This window comes from Sciurus carolinensis, chromosome 3, assembly GCF_902686445.1.
Source record: "Sciurus carolinensis chromosome 3, mSciCar1.2, whole genome shotgun sequence".
Lineage (NCBI taxonomy): Eukaryota > Metazoa > Chordata > Mammalia > Rodentia > Sciuridae > Sciurus > Sciurus carolinensis.
This window is the reverse complement of record NC_062215.1, coordinates 164,610,221-164,628,185: the sequence shown is the minus strand read 5'-3', so window position 1 is coordinate 164,628,185 and position 17,965 is coordinate 164,610,221. Positions and strand designations below refer to the sequence as shown.

The window sequence follows — 17,965 nt, the reverse complement described above, 5'->3', positions numbered from 1 at the left end:
AGAGAGAGAGAGAGAGAGAGTGTTTGTTGAGCTCTACACATGCTCAATTACTCAACCTTCACAATGCCTTTAGGAAATTAATCCCAAGAAACAGATGAGGAAACTGAGGATCAAAAGATGATGTGACTTTCCCTAAGTCACACAGCCAATAAACAACAGTCAGAATAATCCCAGATTTGCCTGATTTCCCAGCCCAGAGTCTTCTCAATTCTTTGGAGGAGAGGAGCCATGGGAGCATAAGATACTTAGAAAGCTTAGCAAAGATATTTTGTGTGTGTTGAAGCCTAAATCACTGAGTGTGTTTTATTGTTCTTATCTGCCAGCTCCAAGTTCTGGAGGATCTGAGACTGCTCCTAACCATCCTTCTTCTTCCTCCTACATCCTGGTCTTCCTAAATCATCATTTGCTTTTTTTTACAAGCTTGAACCAGATAACACCTTCCCCTGATTTTTTTTTTTTTTTTTTTTTTTTTTTTTTTGGTCCAGGGATGACATGATCACCAGGACACAGCAATTATTATCTCCTGCAAGTTCTAGTTTCCTGAAAAAGGAACTTCCAAAGCAGGCCCAGCTTCCACTTCCCCTCCTCAGGCTCAAATCCTAGCTGTGCCTCTTTCCATGTTATTCACCTCCCTGAGCAAAGTCCAGCAGGCAGACCTCTTCCTGGGACTTCCCATGTCAGTCAAGATCACTAGCTGCAGAGCTCCCATGAGATGGTTAGAATCTGATAGATCACACAGAAGCTGAGATCACAGGGGCCCTTCTGACAGGAGGAACCATCTTCTTTCATCCTTCCAAGCCTGGAAACCACCAAAGTGTGAGCAGGCAAGGACTCTAGAGGGAGAATCCCCCAGTAAAGAGACAGAAGGACTCATGGCCCTAGTATGAGCTTTTCTTCCCTGTTGAGGTTTTCTTACTGGGATTCCAGAGGTCCTCACCAGACTCTGCTCCTAGGGACAATGCTTCCTATTTTATTTTGGCCTAAAATGGAAAGGTCCTTTTCTTTGTCCTTAAGGTCAAGCTGAGTCAGGCTTACTATTTTAAGAAGAACTTGGGGGAAAACAAAAAGGAAATCATTATAGAAACCATAAACAACATAAAAGTCGTCATGTCCAAAGTACACATTTCAGATTCTAAGAATCCCGTTAAAACCAGTGAAACACTCACTGAGTTCTACATTCCTTGATCCCAAGAAAACTTCAAACCTAATCATGCTAGCAGAACTTAACAGGCCCCCTGGCCTGCCCCTTGCCCCCAGTCCTGCCTGCCTCTGGCCATGTGATCACCCAGGCCTACTCAGGCCACTATTATCACAACCCATCTTCCACCTTTCACAAGTCAATCCTAACTTTCCAAAAATTATAGTTTATTTCCTGGTTTACTTCTAAGCTCTCTTCCCATAACAACAGCCACCCTCTTCATTCTGAGGAGAAACCATCTCACTGTCCCGGGCAGTGAAACAGTTTTAAATGCCCACAAATGAGCTTTGAGATTTGCAACCTAAAGAGTCTTCACAAAATCAGATCTTTCCTCCAAAGCACACATGGACAAATGAACACACAATTTTCCAAAAATCCACATTATGTATTGTTATTTCTTCACACATTAATCTTCGGATCCCTTCAAAAGAGTTCATTCATTTTCAAAGAGTTAATTCATATTCAAAGTAATATGAAAATAAGGAACAACTACAGGCTGCTTTCAAGTTAACAATTGGGATAACCTGAAACGAAGTTCTGGCTGAGGTTCTGACCCTGTGTGAACAGCATGTGTGGGGGAAAGAACAGGAATGACTCTCATTCGTGTGTTGAGTCCGAACAAGTAGTCCCCTATGAATCTGGCTGTCAACTAAAGTCATGATTGATGGGATGTCAGGACAATTAAGGGACTATGTATAATACCACGTTGTGACTAGTAAAACGCACAGTTACTACTACAGCAGGAAAAGTCAGGGAATCAAAACTCAGTAGTATGGGGATTGAAGTTGGGTGACAAGGGCTGGGTAATGTACCTCAGTGGTAAAGCGTTTGCCTAGCATGTGAGGTTTCATCTCCTTCACCGCAAAAACAACAAACAACACACACACACACACACACACACACACACACACACACACACACACACACACACACATCAACATTTGGGCGGCGCTTTCGCCTTCTCTGATCTTGACCCATTCGGGCTGCCGTCGTTGCCCTGGGATACCAGAAGACGCTGTGTCCTGTGCGTCCTGTATCTGTGGAGACCGCAATATGGCGGCGGTGTGAGTTCGGAGCGTTGGTCCCGCTGCTATAGCGAGTGGCCAGGGAAGGTATCTGTACCGAGACGGCCTCCGCCGAGAAGTTGTGGCCCCGGGCTCCTCCATGCCCTCAGAGAGTCCCGTAAGACTGGGAAAACTTGGGCGAGATCAGACCGGGAAGCCCGAAGACAAAAAAGGAACAACTCTAAGTATATTTGTCCCCTTCGTTTTACCTATTTCTTCCCCAACTCTACACGACGATCCTTCACTTTTTCCTCTGGTTATCTTGAGAAATTTTAGTATCGGAAATTAGGCAACTATGATGATGATGATGGTGGTGTATGTGTGCGTGTGTGTTCCTGGAGTTTAGAAAATTGTATTAAAGCAAAAGTAAAACAAAACTCATAGTTGCCCAGTGTCTTCACAATGACTGCAGAAGTGCGAAGTCTTTGAGGAAAGTAGTGCATGCTAGTGTGGAAGTTATGATTGTTAGTTGTAGTAAAATTGGTTTGTTTAGTGCCTTTTCAAACCCCTTGTTTCATTTAAGCTTCACATGAATTGTGAAATAGGACAACCCTCATTTTACAGAATAGATTGATGGGTGATGAGGAAACTGGCCTACCCCCAGAGTCTGGGGAGATGCTGGAAGCCCCTTGCCTTGCCTTAGGGCCAGTACTCACTCAGTCCTAAGCCTGGGATGGACCAGTTTCCTACCCCACTGACTCCTCTCCACTATGCACTCTCTGGGCTAATTCCATATGTTGAGTGGAGACTTTTTCAGAGCCCTAAGGCAGGGACTGCCTGTAGAATCCTCTGAAGTCAGAGACATCGATGAGTAGGGGCAGGACTGCAAAGCGATTCAGTGACCGAAAAGTAATGGTACTTTCCTCCCTGCCTCCTCAGCTTGCATATTTTGGATTACATCTGAATGTCTACTTTAAAATTGCAGGAAGGAGTCTTGCCTGTCTTGTCTCATGTCTAGTACAGTACCAGTTACATAGGAGGCACTCAGTAAATTCTTTGTGAATGGATGAGTGAATGAATGAATAAATAAATGAATGAATCTAGGATAGTACCCTCCAGAAGATTTGGAGAACCCTCTAGGAACAACTGAATCAACAGAATCTTTTGCTTTGGATGGGTGGAGGAGAAGGAATGGGACAGTGTCTGCAGGAAGTATACAAATTATTAAAAGTGATCATAAAATGTTTACTAAATTTGAATACGTTATAATACGGAGCTGAATCACAAACTTTAACAGGGGAGTTAGGCTCCCCTTGCAAGTCACTTGCAATCATAAACTGTCGTAAGGATTAAAATACCTGTGAGGACCTTACAACACTGCTTGGCATATAAATTCTCAGTAGATGTTAGCAGAAATTGACACTGTTTTGATATTGCTATTCAAATAAGTGGGGAAAGATACTGAGTTGTCTGAAAATATTTCTATGCTCAAAAAAGGTGTTAAGAATGATGCTGCCCAATGTGATAGCCACTGGTCAAATATAGCTATTAAGCACTTGAAATATGGGCAATCTGAATTAGAAGTCTAAAATTATACACCAGATTTGAAAGAAAATTAAAAATTTCTCAATAATTTTCTGTCAATTATTATTAAACGACAGTGGCTCAAATAAAATATAATATGAATTTCACCTGTTTCTTTTTACTTTTTAATGTGGTTACTAGATAATATTTAATTACATACATGGCTTGCATTATATTTTGGGGAGCAGAGCCATATTTGGTGATTTCTTGGATTATTGTTGTATTGAGTGTAAAAGGAAATTAGGGCTGAGTGGGTTTTTTTTTTTTTTTTTAAATGGGGATAAGAGTTGAATCCAGGGCCTTATGCATATTAGGCGGGGCTTTACCACTGACTGAGCTATATCCCTAGCCCTTAGAGCTCAGTGTTTCGAGGTGGATCATTGTAGAGGTTTGGAAACCACCTCCATATGTGCCTAAGCAAGACTGGCTACAGCAGGAGTGTCTCAGTGTAGAAGCTGCTATCCTCTTATATAGGTTACAAATTCACATGTGAGTATATGTGCCAGAGGAAGCCAACTAAAGGAAGAAGGGATTTGAAGTAATGGAGCTAGAGGTGGTCTAAGACACTTTGTGTCCCTTAGAGAAAGGCCAAGGTCACATTCATTTGGTGAAAGCTGTGATGGCTCTTCTGGGTATATGTATGACATCTTGCATATAATTTGCATGCAATTGTTGCATATTTTTGCCTATAATTTCCAGCTCCAGTCCAGTGCATTCAAGGATTCTTCTACTCTAGAGGTTGACTTATTTTTTTTTTTCCTTTTTGCAGTGCTGGGGATCAAATGCAGGGTCTTGCACAAACTAAGCAAGCACTCCACTGCTGAGCAACATCACCTGCCCCTTCATTTATTCTTTAATGATCCCCTATTTTGGTGAATGTTTGCTTTAAACCTGGTCTACAGGGTGTGTTCTGATAGAGAAAAGACCAAGAACATGCCATCTCATTCTCTTCTTTTTTCTTTTTTTTTTTCTTTTTTGCGGTCCTGGGGATTGAACCCAGGCCTTGTGCTTACGAGGCAAGCACGCTAACAACTGAGCTATATCCCCAGCCCTCATTCACTTTTTTGCCTCCTATTTCTCTTCTCACAGCTTGCAAGACACATTTCGAGTCAACGAAGAGTAAAAGCAAGCTAAAGGTAATGCTTGTGCTTCGGTGACTGGAGACTTGCTAAGTAAAGCCAAGTATGGCCATGGAGGGGCATGGCTGGAGGGCCTTATTCCAAAACCTCCCTTCGAGTGCCTTTCCTGAGTGGCGTCTCTTGGCCCCCAGGCAAAACCCAGTCTTATTTCTCATGGTGCCTCCTCCTACCTTGCCAGAGGTGGGAAGCAGGCCTTCTCTTCCATCTCAGTGATGGTTATGGCAAGTTCCCACCATCAGACTTTCTTTCTCCCTCCTGTCTCCCCTCTGCTTTCCTCCCAGCTCCAGACTTGTACCTGGATCTTACAGGAACTCCTGGCTTAGCTAGAGTGCTTCCTTTGCATTCTTGTTCCAGGTACCCATCGTTCTTCCAGGCAATACCAGGTCCCATCATGAGGCCTAGAGACAACGGAGATTACACTATGAATTCTGGTGGATCGTGCCTGAGTACCATCACAATGGCTGTCCCCACCATCAATGGCAGCAGTATACCCATGAGTGCCTGCAGCAGCAGCAGCAGTGCACAGGTAAGAGTGGTAGAGTAGGATATGGCAGGGCCAGTCAGGACCTGGGTGGCAGGGAAATGGGGCAGGAATCTGAGGGACATGACTCTTTTGTCTACCCTCCAGCATTAGACCCTGCAGAGGTGGAGCACCAAGCAGACTGGAATGTTGGTGGCAGTGAGCATGGGGTGGGGCTCCACAGGGAGGAGCAGGCAGGAGTCCAGACAGGTAGCCAGTGTTTCTCTCTTACCTCACAACACTCTTTTGGCCTTGAACCCTAGGACTTTGCATTTGACTAGGGTGTGGATGTTATTTACTTTTTTAACTCTTGTGGTTCTCTGTATGGAAGCACAGCTGTCCAAGAGTGTGACTGTGGAGTATGACTTTGTGTTTGGTGCAGCACGTGTTCATATTGTGTGTGGGTGGGTGGTACAGTGTGGGTGTTAGGTGGGTGGTGCAGTGTGTGTTTGTGTCTTGTGGGTGGCACCTGCCTCTTCAGATGTGACAGTTGTTGCATTTACCTCCTGTGGAGAGGGGTCTTCTTGGATGAAAAGTGTCTCCTCCATCTGTGCCATTCTGGGCCTGTTTGTCTTTGGATTCACTTGCCACCCTTCCTTCTGCATGGTAAAAGCCCCCTTCTTTTCTCTCTGATTTGGGCTTTATCTTCACCAGCATCTGCATCTCCCCAGTGGTTCTTGTTCCCACCATACAGGCCTCAGGGCTCCAGTAACCCTACCACCTCCTTTCACCTGTGTGTGGTGGCCACTTCTGTCTGATGTTCACTCCCGAGTTACTTTATTGCCCCTAATTGATAATTAAATTCTGTTTTAAATACCAGGATGGCTTCTGTTTTCCTGGTTGGACTTAGCACAAGGTCTGGGGCATAGTAGATGTTCAACGAATATTTGTTAAATGAATGACTGCATCCTTGTGGTATGTAATGATAAACCAGCAATAAAGTGGTCAAAGATGAAATGGCAATGAGCTGAGTGTTCACAGCAATGGCCACAGTAGGAAGAGGCAATAGGTTCATCCTTCTACCTTACTGCCCTGGGAGGTTGCCATCCTTTTCCCTCTGTAGCTGGACAGGCATCAAGCATCAGCCTATGAAGGATCTTTCACTCGCAGACAGAGAAATGTTAGTACATTGCATTTCCAGCATCACCAGGAACAGCACTTGGAGGAAAGTGGAAAGGCAGGGGAGGAATTGGTTACACATGAGTTGGCCGCTTTGTTTTATCAGACCGTTGAGGGATGGAAGAAAGAAATGGGAGGGGTCCTGAGATCTGGGAAAGTGCCTGGGATTGACCGTTCCACACAGGAGAGTCTTCTTCAGTGAGGGGCAGATGAGAAGAGGAAGATGAGGTCCCTGAGGGAGAAGGGTCTGAGGGAAAGTCAAGGAACAGAACAGGCCAGCTAAGACTGCATTTGTGTGCTAGATGGATTGGCTGGATCAGGTGGTCCAAAGGGAGGCTTCCAGAGGTGGGCTGTCATTGGCAAACCATTCCAGTGACTTCGAAGAGGTAATAGCTTAACTCTGGGGCCTGCCTGCTCCTCACCTCTCTCCAGATCATGCCCCTGAGGTGAGGTGAGGTTGTCATTCATCACTTGCTAGAGATACAGCACTCTGCCCATTCTCTGGGTCTTTGCATCCTACTTCCCTAATGCAACCTTCCTTCTTCCCTTTCTTCCTGCCACTGAACAGCCCACCAGCCCCATAGATACTCAAGTGTGCATCCCAAAGAAGCATAACAAAGCGAAGAAGAGGGTCATCTGGGGCATTGAAGTGGTCGAGGAGCTGCAGTGGAAAGGCTGGGAGTTGGGGAAGGAGACCACGAAGAACCTGGTTCTGAAAAATCTCTCCTTGAAAACCCAGAGGATGAAGTACAGGTACTAGAATGAGGGACCAGGGACCCAGCACCTGAGCCCTCCAGTCCCCAAAGGGGACTCTTTTTAAAAAAACAAATGAACTTTTAAAATGCTGTATAAAAGCAGAGGAGTGTTCAAAACATGCCATTTGAAGAATTCTAGAAAGTGGGACTCATGTGACTGGACTAAATCATGTCTGAAGCCCCCCATTCCCCCATCATGGGTCCCTCCCCTCCCCACTAATGAAGAAAACTGCTATCCTGCCTTTTATGTGACTCCCTTGCTTTTCTCAAATGCATTTACCAGCTGTATCTACATCTCTAAGTGACATCCCTAAATTGATTTCACCTTCTTAGGAACATTATGTAAATGGGAGAATTTGGAATACCCTTTTAACCCTTTTATTTTGCTCTCTGTAGGACTCATCACATTGGGTTGTAGTTTGTGCCTTTTCAGGGTGAAGCAGTATCCCTGTGGATGCTTGTACCATGACATCCATCCGTTCTTCTCTTGAGAGTTGCTTGAGTTGTTTGCAGTTTAGGATTGTTGCCAACATTTATGGATACATACATCTTTAGTTGTACCAGTACAAGAGTTTTTCTGGGGTACAGATGGAGAAGTAAAGTTGCTAAAGTTTAGGATGTGTATGTGTTCACCTTTAATATCTGTGAAAGATATATTTATCTTTGAAAACTAAACTGTTCTCCAAAGTACAAAGATAGACTCTGTGTTTATCCCCACCAGCAACCTACAAAAGCTTCCATTCTTCCATATCCTTCGATAAGTGCCGCTGTTGGGATTTAAAACTTTTGCCAATAATGGAATTTCTTTGGGCTTTAATTTGCATTTCCCTGATGGAATCATTTTCCTGATTGCTGATTAATGAGGCTGAGTATCTTTTCATAGATTATTGACCATTGCATTTCTTCATTTGTGAAATTGTCCCTTCTCTTCTTCTTCCTCCTGAGTTCTTATCCTAGACCCTACTCCTTTGTCAGTTATATATTGTGAATATCTTCTGTCACCTTGTGATTTGTCTTTTCTTTTTTTTATTGTGTCTTCTGAAGAATAGAAATGCTTAATTTTAAAGGAATTGAACTTATTAATCTTTTTTTATGATTGATGCTTTTTGTATCTTTCTGAAGAAATCCTTCTATAGCCAGGCGTGGCAGAGCATGCCTGTAATCCCAGTGACTCTGGAGGCTGAGGAAGGAGAATCCTCAGTTTGAGGCCTGTGCAATTTATCAAGACTCTATCTTAAAATAAAAAATAAAAAGGGCTGGGGATGTAGCTCAGTGGTAGAGTGCCCCTGACTAGTTTCAATCCCCAGTATTAAGAAAGGAAGGGAGAGAGGTGGGAGGAAAGGAGGGGGAGGGACAGAGGGAAGAGATAGGGAAGGGAAGAAGGAAGGAAAGGAGGAAATCTTTCTCTACTCCTAGGTCATGAAAATAACTTTTTCATAGTATTTTCGAAATGCTTTATTATTTTGCCTTTCATGTTTGTCTCTTATCTACATGGAATTGAATTTTTTTGTACCAAGGGGTGCTTAACCACTAAAACACATCCCCAGTCCTCTTTTTTATTATTTTTCATTTTGAGACAAGGTCTTGCTAAGTTGCTTAGAACCTTGTTAAGTTGCTGATGCTGGCTTTGGACTTGTGATCCTCCTGCCTCAGCCTCCCAAGTCATTGGAATTACAGATGTGTGCTACCATGCTCGGCTGGAAATGATTTTTGTAAGAGGTTTGAAGTAGGGACCTGATGACATTTTTCCCCTTAATTGAATGATCAATTATCTCAACACGATTTATTGAAAAGTTCATATTTTTCCAATGATCTCCCATATCACTGACTATCAAGTATCCTTATATGTGGAGGTTCATATCTAGACTCTGTTTTGTCCCCTTGATTTACTTGTTTATCCCTGGGCCAATATCAAGCTGAATTAATTAGTAGAGCTTATAATAAATCTTGGGATCTGGTATCATAAATCTTCTAACTTCTTCCTTCTTCAAGATTGCCTTGGCTATTCTTAGCCCTTTGAACTTTCATATAAATCTTCAAATCAGCTCATCATACATACACATAAAAACCTGTGATTTTTATTGGGTTTTAATTGACTCTACACATTAGTTTGGGGAGAACTGACATTGTTACAATATTGAGTCTTTCAATCCATGAACATAGTGTATCCCTATACAGTATTTATTAGGTTTTCTTTCCTGTTTCTCAATAAAGTGTAATGTTTTCTCCGTAGTCTTCATGTACATCTTTAATCAACTTTATCCCTCAGTACTCAGTAATTTTGATGTTATATGTGAAGTACTTAGTAATTTTGATGTTATGTGTGATGTATTTTAAAGTTTTCATTTTTCATTTGTCACTAGTTTTTTGAATGCCATTAATGTTTGTATGGGTATTATATGTAGCAACTTTGGTAAAACCTCTTATTAAGTCTAATAATTTTTGGTGTTTCCCACTAATTTCAGGGTGTTTCCCACTGAGCTATATGCCCAGTTCTTTTTATTTTAAGACAGGGTCCCTAAGTTGCTGAGGCTGGCCTCGATCTTGCAGTCCTCCTGCCTCAACCTCCTGGGTTGCTGGGATTACAGGTGTGCACCATCATGCCTGGACTTAAGTTTAATAACTTATCTATTAATTATTTTGGGTTTCTTCTATGTGCATATTCATATTTTATATAGAAAATGACAATTTTTGTTCTTTCCAATTCATATACCTTTTCTTTATCTTTAAATACTATTAAATAGAAAAAGTTGAGCATAAGTGGTTATAGAATACAGCCTTGTCTTGTTCATGATCTTCAAGTGACGATTCCACTGTTTCATCATTAAGCTGAATATTTTCTGTAGGTTTTTCTTTCTTTCTGGTAGACTTTATCCTTTTAAGGACATTCTCTTCTGTTTCTACCTTGCTAAGTTTTTCTCATAAACACATGAAGTTTATCAAATTTTTATTGATTCTTTTTAGTTATAACTGACAGTAAAATCTATTTTGGTATATTTGTACAAGCATGGATTATATCTTATTCTAATTAGGACCCCAGTTTTGTGAATGTACATGATGGTGAGATTTTTTTATTGATATCTTCTGATTTTTCTTTCTTTCTTACTAAAATGGTTGAATATATTGATTTTCTATCTTAAATCAACACATATTCCTCAAATAACCCCAACTTGTCATGACTGAGTATGCTTTCTATTTCTAAATTCTTTTGGCTAATATTGCTCATATTGTGTTTCTAAGTCAGATTGTATCTGTGTCCCTAGGGTCTAGAGACCCTGCCTAGTCTCAAGGGTCTTTGCAATTTTCCTGCCTAGTGTTTTCTTTGTGGAAAGATTCCATTTCTTTGATGATTTCAGGTAGGATGCCATAAAATTTACTGTGTAATTCTTGAGTCAGTAATATTTTCTTCACAATGTGTTTATTTCATCTAAACTAGCTTTTACTGGTATAGAGTTGTTGACAACATCTTATTCATATTTTTAAAGTCTGCAGCATCTAGGGCATTGATCGCTCTGAAACCTCCCTTCTCAGCCTTGATTACCCCAGATAAATGCTCAGGGATTCTGTTAAATCAGGATGGCCTGTACCCATTCCTGTCCTCCTGGGCCATTATCCTCATCAGAGGCACAAGTACTGTTCCTTTCTGATACGGGTTAAGGTCTGAAAGAATAGTGGGAGGGGGATGCCCTCTTGTGATCAACCCCTCTCTCCCTCTCCATGGACTCATCTCCTTTTTCTCCATGGCCCCACAGCCTCCAGCCCCCTCAGCTTTCTAGGGTCTTTGCAATTTTCCTGCCTCCTCTGGTTGTCCTCAACCCAGATATAAAGTGCTTATCTCTTGGCTCTTTCCTGAAGGCCTCTCAAGACCAAGTTCTTCTTCACAGTCATCCCTCAGCCCATCTTCCTGAGCCCAGGCATAACTCTCATGCTACCCATTGTCTTCCGGCCTCTAGAGGAGGTAAGGCCCACCAAGCAAACAGTAGAGTGTGGGGAGGGTCACGGGAACAGAGACCTCAGAACAGGAAGTAGGACAGAGTAGCAAGGAGCTCCCCACACCACATACTTGCCCTGCTAGCTACAACTGAAACTCCAGCTGCGGAGTCCTCCATAGGAACTCAGATCCTAATCTCAATAGACAGATGGATTTCCCCATCAGAGTTTGTGGGGGTAAAGACTGCAATACTATGTTGGTTATTAGAAAGCCCTAGATTTCTTGGCTTCTTCTTGCTCTCTGCAAGTTTCTTCAAAATTCTTTGCAACAAAAAATTTTTTTTTTCTTTTTGAGATGGGGTTCTTCCTGTGTTGCCCAGGCTAACCTTGAACTCTTGACTCAAACAACCTTCCTGCCTCAACCTCTCTAGTATTTGGGATTATCTAAAATGTCCTCAAAATTCTTTGTTCCCCACGAAAGAGACCCTAATCTCTGAGACCAAGACAGTATAGGAGTACAGGCTTAGATGGTAGGTCACGACCCAGCCTACAGACAGGGGTTGTGTTGAAGGGTTGACTGTGGGTGGGTTGGTGGGATGTGTGGCCCCTGAGTACTGTGAAGGTACCACTGACTGCCTCTCCCCTCCCCTGCCCTACAGAAAGAGTACATGGACCAGCTGTGGTTTGAGAAAGAAGAAGGGATATTCTGTGTGGAACTGAGGGCCACCCTGCCTTGCCACAAATTAGTCTGCCCCCCATCCCTGAAGCTGCCCATGTGTGCCATCGGGGACATGGTTGAGGCCTGGTTCTGCCTGGACAATGTGGGGTGAGGGGAAGATGCTGGAGTTCAGAGGTGACAAGAACAAGCACTGGGAAGAGGGTTGGGGGAGTAAGCATATCCTAGTGGGGAATAGACAGGACACCCTGGAGCCTCTGCCTTACTAAGGCTGAACAGTAGTCAGATGTACAGTGGCCCTGACCCACCCCCTGCCCCCTAGGGACCTGCCCACCTTCTTCACCTGGGAGTGCCCCAGCTCATTCCAGATCCTCCCCACTACGGGGTTACTGGAGCCAGGCCTGGCCTGTAGGATCAAAGTGACCTTTCAGCCCCTCATAGCTGTCATCCATGAAGTGGAGGCCACGTGCTGGTATGGGGAAGGCAGCAAGCAGAAGAGCAGCATCCAGCTGCAGGCTGTAGGTGAGGCTTCCCTCCCACTTGTCCCCAGTGCATAGCTGCTGCGCCTCCCTGAGTCTCAAGGCCTTAGTGTGCCCCCCACCTCCCACTCTGGCCCTGCCCCACAGGTCTCCACTGGCCTCTCCCCAACCCGGACTTTGCCTTTTCTTTGCCTTCTATCATGTCACAGACTGTTTCCCTGGGGACCCAGGCCTTCTAGGGACTGTTCAGCTGGGGCCACAGAGGCCCAAGTGGGTTTTCCCCCAAACTCCTCCATCTCTGTCCCAGCCAAATGCACCCAGCTGGTGGTGAGCATAAGGCACAAGCGACCAGAGGACCAGGATACTGAGGGCTTGCAGAAGGTATTGCACTTTGGCTGTGTCGCTGTGGGCTGCACCGCTGAGAGGCAGATAAAGCTGTATAACCCAACCATGGTACGCACAGGGCAGCAAAGGTGGGGGGAGAGGCAGGACTCAGGGACCCCAGGACTGGGTACCTTTAAAATCCATATTCTTCTCAGAATAACCCAAAACCTCCAATAACCCCTGTCTGTTCACACACACATCAGCAGCTGTCATTAGGTTCTCCTCTCTCTTCTCAGCTGGACTGGGCTCATGTGTTCCCTGGCCTCCCAGAGAACCCCTAGAGCAGCCAAGAGTGTCCTGACCCGAGGACCATAGCTAGCTCCATAATGCCTTGGGAAGAAGACTCTGCTCTGGGCAGCCCAGGGCTGGGCCCATGGCATGGCCCCTCCTTCCTCCTGGTGGGGGCAGCATCACCCACACCCATGCCAGTCAGTGTGCACAGGTTGGATGCCAGCTGCCCCCACGCCTTGCCTGGACCACTCTGTACAGTGCTTAGACTGCCCAACCCTGTGACTGACCCTTTGCTTCCTCACCTGGACCCACAGGTGAATGCCCCTTTCAGGATTGAAATAGCCTCAGACATTCTGGTCAAAGACCAAGCCTTCTCATGCTCCAAGGGCCATGGCACCGTGCCCCCAGGAGGAAAGAAATATGTGTCAGTCTTCTTCCACCCTGAGACTTTGGACATCAGAACTATGGATTACATTTCCATCATGTCTTCCGGCTGTGCCTCCCAAACTGTGCTCAAAGTCATTGGTTTCTGTATAGGTAATGGCATTCCCAGGCCAGGAGCTGCCCAGACTTAGGATTCTGGGGAGCTCCTTGTCTGTTCCTAAGAGGCCTGCCTCCTGTGTCTCAGCCTGGGTGTCTGCTGCCCCCTGGTGGCCCAGTGGGGAAGCATTGTGGACACCTGGTGATACCATCCTACCTCTACCGGTAGTGATACTGGGTCTCTGCTCAGGCTGCAGGGGCTGTGCCTATCCTGCCTGCCTGTCTATTTCCAGGCAGCAGCACCTCCCAGCAGTGGGACCCCTTCTGAGACATCCTCTGGGAGGCTAATACCCCAGTCCCACTGAAGTGGCAGGGCCCATTCACAGGGACCACGTCTCCTATGCCTAGGTCCTGCTGTGTCCCTGCAGCACTACTGTGTCAACTTCAACTGGGTCAACCTTGGGGAGCACTCAGAGCAGACACTGTGGATGGAGAACAAGTCAGATAGCACAGCACACTTCCAGTTTGCTATCGACTGCCAGGAGAGCGTCTTCAGCATCAAACCTGCCTTCGGGACCCTGGTGGGCAGGGCCCGCATGACCCTGCACTGTGCCTTCCAGCCTACTCACCCCATCATCTGCTTTAGGCGCGTGGCCTGCCTCATCCACCACCAGGTGAGTGGTGGGGAAGGGGGGGTAGGGGCGAGGCTGAGGGGAAGGAATCCCCAGTCTGACAGCCAGCGATGAAGGTAGTGTTCGCCTGGTATGCATTCTCCTGTATTCTGAAACTTCTGGGGCTGTCTCTCTGAACCATCTTCTCCTTCAGGGCACCAGCCCAGGCTTTTAGAGCTAGATTGTAACCAGGAATACCTGAGGGCTCACTTTGAGCCAATTGAGTGTGCCAAGCTTGCTCGGTTGCTACCAGGCTAAGGACTTTGGTAAAGCTGTTGCTGGTGGGCTGGGGAGAGGGAGGTTTGGACATCATACCACATGGTATGTGCGAGACAGAGAGTTCTGAAGTTAGAACCCAAAACCAGGCCTCTGGGCAAGGTCATAAACATGGTGCGCTGACCCGAGGGTGCCTGGCTAAATGGCAAGCGGGTTGAAATTTATCCTTGGATCCCTCCTGAGCAGGTACCCAGGCTTTGGGATGTGTCTGCCTAGAGAGTGGGTGTCTCTTTCTAAGTCTCATGCAGGTGTGATATGGGTTCAGGGAGGCCTTGGGGTGGAAGGACCGAACAAATCTGTATTCTGCTCCCACAGGGAGGGCCTAAGTGATTGGCAGTAGAATGAATGCCCAGGGGCCATGGGCAGCAGGGGGAAGAGCAGGCAGTGACTGAGTGTCCCATCCCTGGGCTGCTCTACTCCTGAGTCAGCTAGGCGGCTGTCGGGATACTCCCTCTGGTCGCCACCCTGCAGCTCCTGCTCCACCATCTCTGCCTTCCTGTCTGCCCAGTGTCCATCCTCAGTTCAACCCCAGCACACCTCCTTACCCTATCAACCCTATGTACCCTGTCACCCACGGAAAATGTTGCAGGACCCACTGTTCCTGGACCTGATAGGAACCTGCCACTCAGACAACACCAAGCCGGTCATCCTGAAGCCTCAGCACCTCACCTGGTACCGCACGCACCTGGCTCGGGGTCTGACGCTGTACCCTCCTGACATCCTGGGCATGATGCTGAAGGAGAGGAAGCTGGAGCAAGATAGGAATGGGGCCCTCACGATGCCCTTTGAGGTACTGTGGATCCCTTGGGGCCCACAGGGAGCACGATGCCCTTTCCAGGTTCCAGCCCCCTCTCTAGCAATTCGTGAACAGTCCTCTGTTCCCAGAGCTTGATGGGTACAACGGCATTTGGGGGTGACCTGCATGGAGCTCTTGCAGTCTTTTTTCCAGAAAGGAGAGGCAGAAGGAGGGCAGCAACAGGAGGAATGGCAGTTGGGCAGCATCCCTGTCTCTCCCCTTACAGGACCTTGAGGATATGCCAGCCTTGCAGTACCCCTATATTCCCCCCATGACTGAGTTCTTCTTTGATGGTACCAGCGACTTGGCCATCTTCCCCCCGCCGGTCACTATAGAGCCCACTGAGGTGGACTTTGGTGGCTGCCCTGGGCCTGAGTCCCCTAACCCTCTCCCTCTGTGCCTGATGAACCACACCAAGGGCAAGATCACAGTGGTCTGGACACGCAGAGATGGCTGTCCCTTCTGGGTGACCCCGGACACCTGCGATGTGCCCCCACTCAAGTCTGTAGCCTTGCGTCTGCACTTCCAGCCACCCAAACCCAACAGCCTCTGTGCCGTGGAGCTTGAAGCTTTCGCTGCCTACAAGGTGTGTGCTGACAAAACGAGTTGGGGATGACAGGGTCTCTGCCTTCCCCAACAGAGAAGGGCAGGGTGGCATCACAGGCTGTGACAGAGGGCCCTGCATGGCCCATCCTGTTCATGCCAGGCTTCTACTTTCTCCTTGGTTGGATAGCACCCCCCAACTGGTCTGATCTTCCAGGCTCATGGCCTGACTCAGGCCCTCTAAAAATGTCTCATTCATATATGGCCTCCCCCTCCTCTGGGGAGGAACTCAGCTGGGATCAAGCCCTTTGGGAAAATTGAGCTAGGGGGTTCTTGGCTTCTCTTCTAGTCCTTCAAGTAGGAAATGGTCTTTCCAAAGGAGTTGTAGGCAGGTAGAAACCAGGCCTGGGGACTGAGTTGGGGTGCAGATAATGAGGTGTGTCCAGGGAGGTGCTTCTTAGTACAACTTCCCTTGTCAAGGACCTCAGTCCACAGTCTGTCCCCACCCCTGCTGTGGCTGCTGGGCCTCTTAGTACCTCCATGTGCCCAGGCAGCCTGCTTTCCCTCCCTCTCAGCCCTGCCTGTCTGCTGTTATTCCCAGTTGCTAGTTCTGGGCTGGAGAAGAGTAGAGCTGTACAGTCAAGGTCAGAGTCCCTGACCAGATATGAGAGCTTGGACAAATTCCTTAATATCTTTTCATCTGTAAACTAGGGGCTGTTTCAGAATTTTGGGGAGGTTACCCAAAGCAGAGTTTTTTTAATTGCCTCTGCTCCGGTGTCTCAGCAGTGGGAGAATATGGAAGTTTGTAGAATAAGACTGTGGATTCCTGGCTTGACTGAGACCCAGCACATCATTATACAAGCTGTATACCTGTAACTGTCCAATAAGGCGGCCACCAGCCACACACAGCCACTGAACAGTGCAAATGGAGATGTGCTGTAAATATAAAATAGTTTGAAACTAGATTTCAAAGACTTAATACAAAAAGAAAGTAAAATATCTCAATAATTTTATGATGATGTTACAGTGATAAGATTTTGGATCCAGTGGGTTAAATAAAATGTATTATTGAAATTAATTTCACGTGCTCTACTTTTCTCTTGTGGCCACTGGAACATTTAGAATTACATTTGCGGCTGGTGTTTGTGGCTCACATTATATTTCCATTGGCCACTGCACCTCAGTTCATTCCTAGAGAATGAATGCTGCTTTCAGATCCCGCCCCACCCGCCTCCTGGCTGTGGGGTTTGCAGAGCACTCCCTCAAGGCAGGAGGGGCTGGTATAGCTGTTGTTCTCTGCATGCACTATCCCCCCTGCCCCTCACCCACCCCAGCTTCTGTATCCAGTGTAAGACTCCTGTAGCACAGGGGCAGGAGGGGCCAGGTGGCTGCCTTCCATGGTGCTACAAGGAGCCCTGAGCGTCTCCCCTGCTGGCCCCCTGCAGGTCCTGTGGAGCTACAGCAACATCGAGGAGGACTGCACTGTGTGTCCATCTTGGTGTCTGACAGTGAAGGTGCGAGGCCACAGCTATTTTGCTGCCTTGGAGCATCACGTCCCCCAGTATTCCCTGGATGTACCCAAGGTGAGTGTGGTAGCAATGGCAGTGAGAGAAGTACAGGATAGCCCTGGCTTCTACCTTGGCCTGCAGATCTTTCTTTCTTTCTATCAGAAACGTACCTCCATACCCTCCTGGGCTGTCCTGGGGATCTGGGCCATTTGAAGACTTGCTCCTAGACCATGGCACTGGGACAGGGACATTCTGGGAGTTGGACACAGTCTCCCTTCACCCTCTGAAATATTCACCTGGTCCTCTCCCTCTCAAGTTTAAACCTCTTCAGCTCCTTTTTTGCCAGTGCCCTGCTTACTGAGCACCCGCTGGGCCCAGGTGCTGGGCTAGGCTCTAGGGATACAACAACCCAAACCACGAGCCCTGTCCTTGGGAAACACTCCTCAGGGGATCAGAATTCCTAAGTCTCTCCCAAGGCCCTTGAGGCCCTTCTGGCCTAAGAAGCAGAGCTACATAGTGCTCAAAATTGCAGGGCCCACAGCCAGGCCACCAGCTGCTAGTTCTGGTTTGGCCTCTGATGTCTCCTCCTGGCTCACACCCATCAGCTTTTCTCAATAGTCGTCTTGCTGCTGGAAAGGTGCCACTCTGAGACAATGACTTGGAGGATTCCTG

General features: G+C 46.7%; 1 protein-coding gene across 9 annotated transcripts in view; it reads left to right on the top strand.

The window, feature by feature from the left end:
• Positions 1-2,268: 2,268 nt before the first annotated feature.
• Cfap65 (cilia and flagella associated protein 65) overlaps positions 2,269-17,965 on the top strand; it is a 33,351-nt gene continuing 17,654 nt past the window's right edge. For 6 of the 9 annotated variants that reach the window (XR_007107582.1, XR_007107583.1, XM_047542850.1 and 3 more), the window contains exons 1-13: positions 2,269-2,447; positions 4,876-4,922; positions 5,280-5,451; positions 7,133-7,317; positions 11,175-11,277; positions 11,909-12,075; positions 12,248-12,447; positions 12,712-12,857; positions 13,334-13,556; positions 13,908-14,173; positions 15,036-15,236; positions 15,469-15,828; positions 17,231-17,368. Coding sequence is in view for 7 of the 9 variants with exons in the window: in XM_047542850.1 (XP_047398806.1) it covers positions 5,317-5,451; positions 7,133-7,317; positions 11,175-11,277; positions 11,909-12,075; positions 12,248-12,447; positions 12,712-12,857; positions 13,334-13,556; positions 13,908-14,173; positions 15,036-15,236; positions 15,469-15,828; positions 17,231-17,368 (2,124 nt within the window). In the remaining 2 variants the exon portion in view is untranslated. The remainder of the gene's footprint in view (positions 2,448-4,875; positions 4,923-5,279; positions 5,452-7,132; positions 7,318-11,174; positions 11,278-11,908; positions 12,076-12,247; positions 12,448-12,711; positions 12,858-13,333; positions 13,557-13,907; positions 14,174-15,035; positions 15,237-15,468; positions 15,829-17,230; positions 17,369-17,965) is intronic. The other 3 variants (XM_047542852.1, XM_047542853.1, XM_047542851.1) reach the window with 3 other exon arrangements.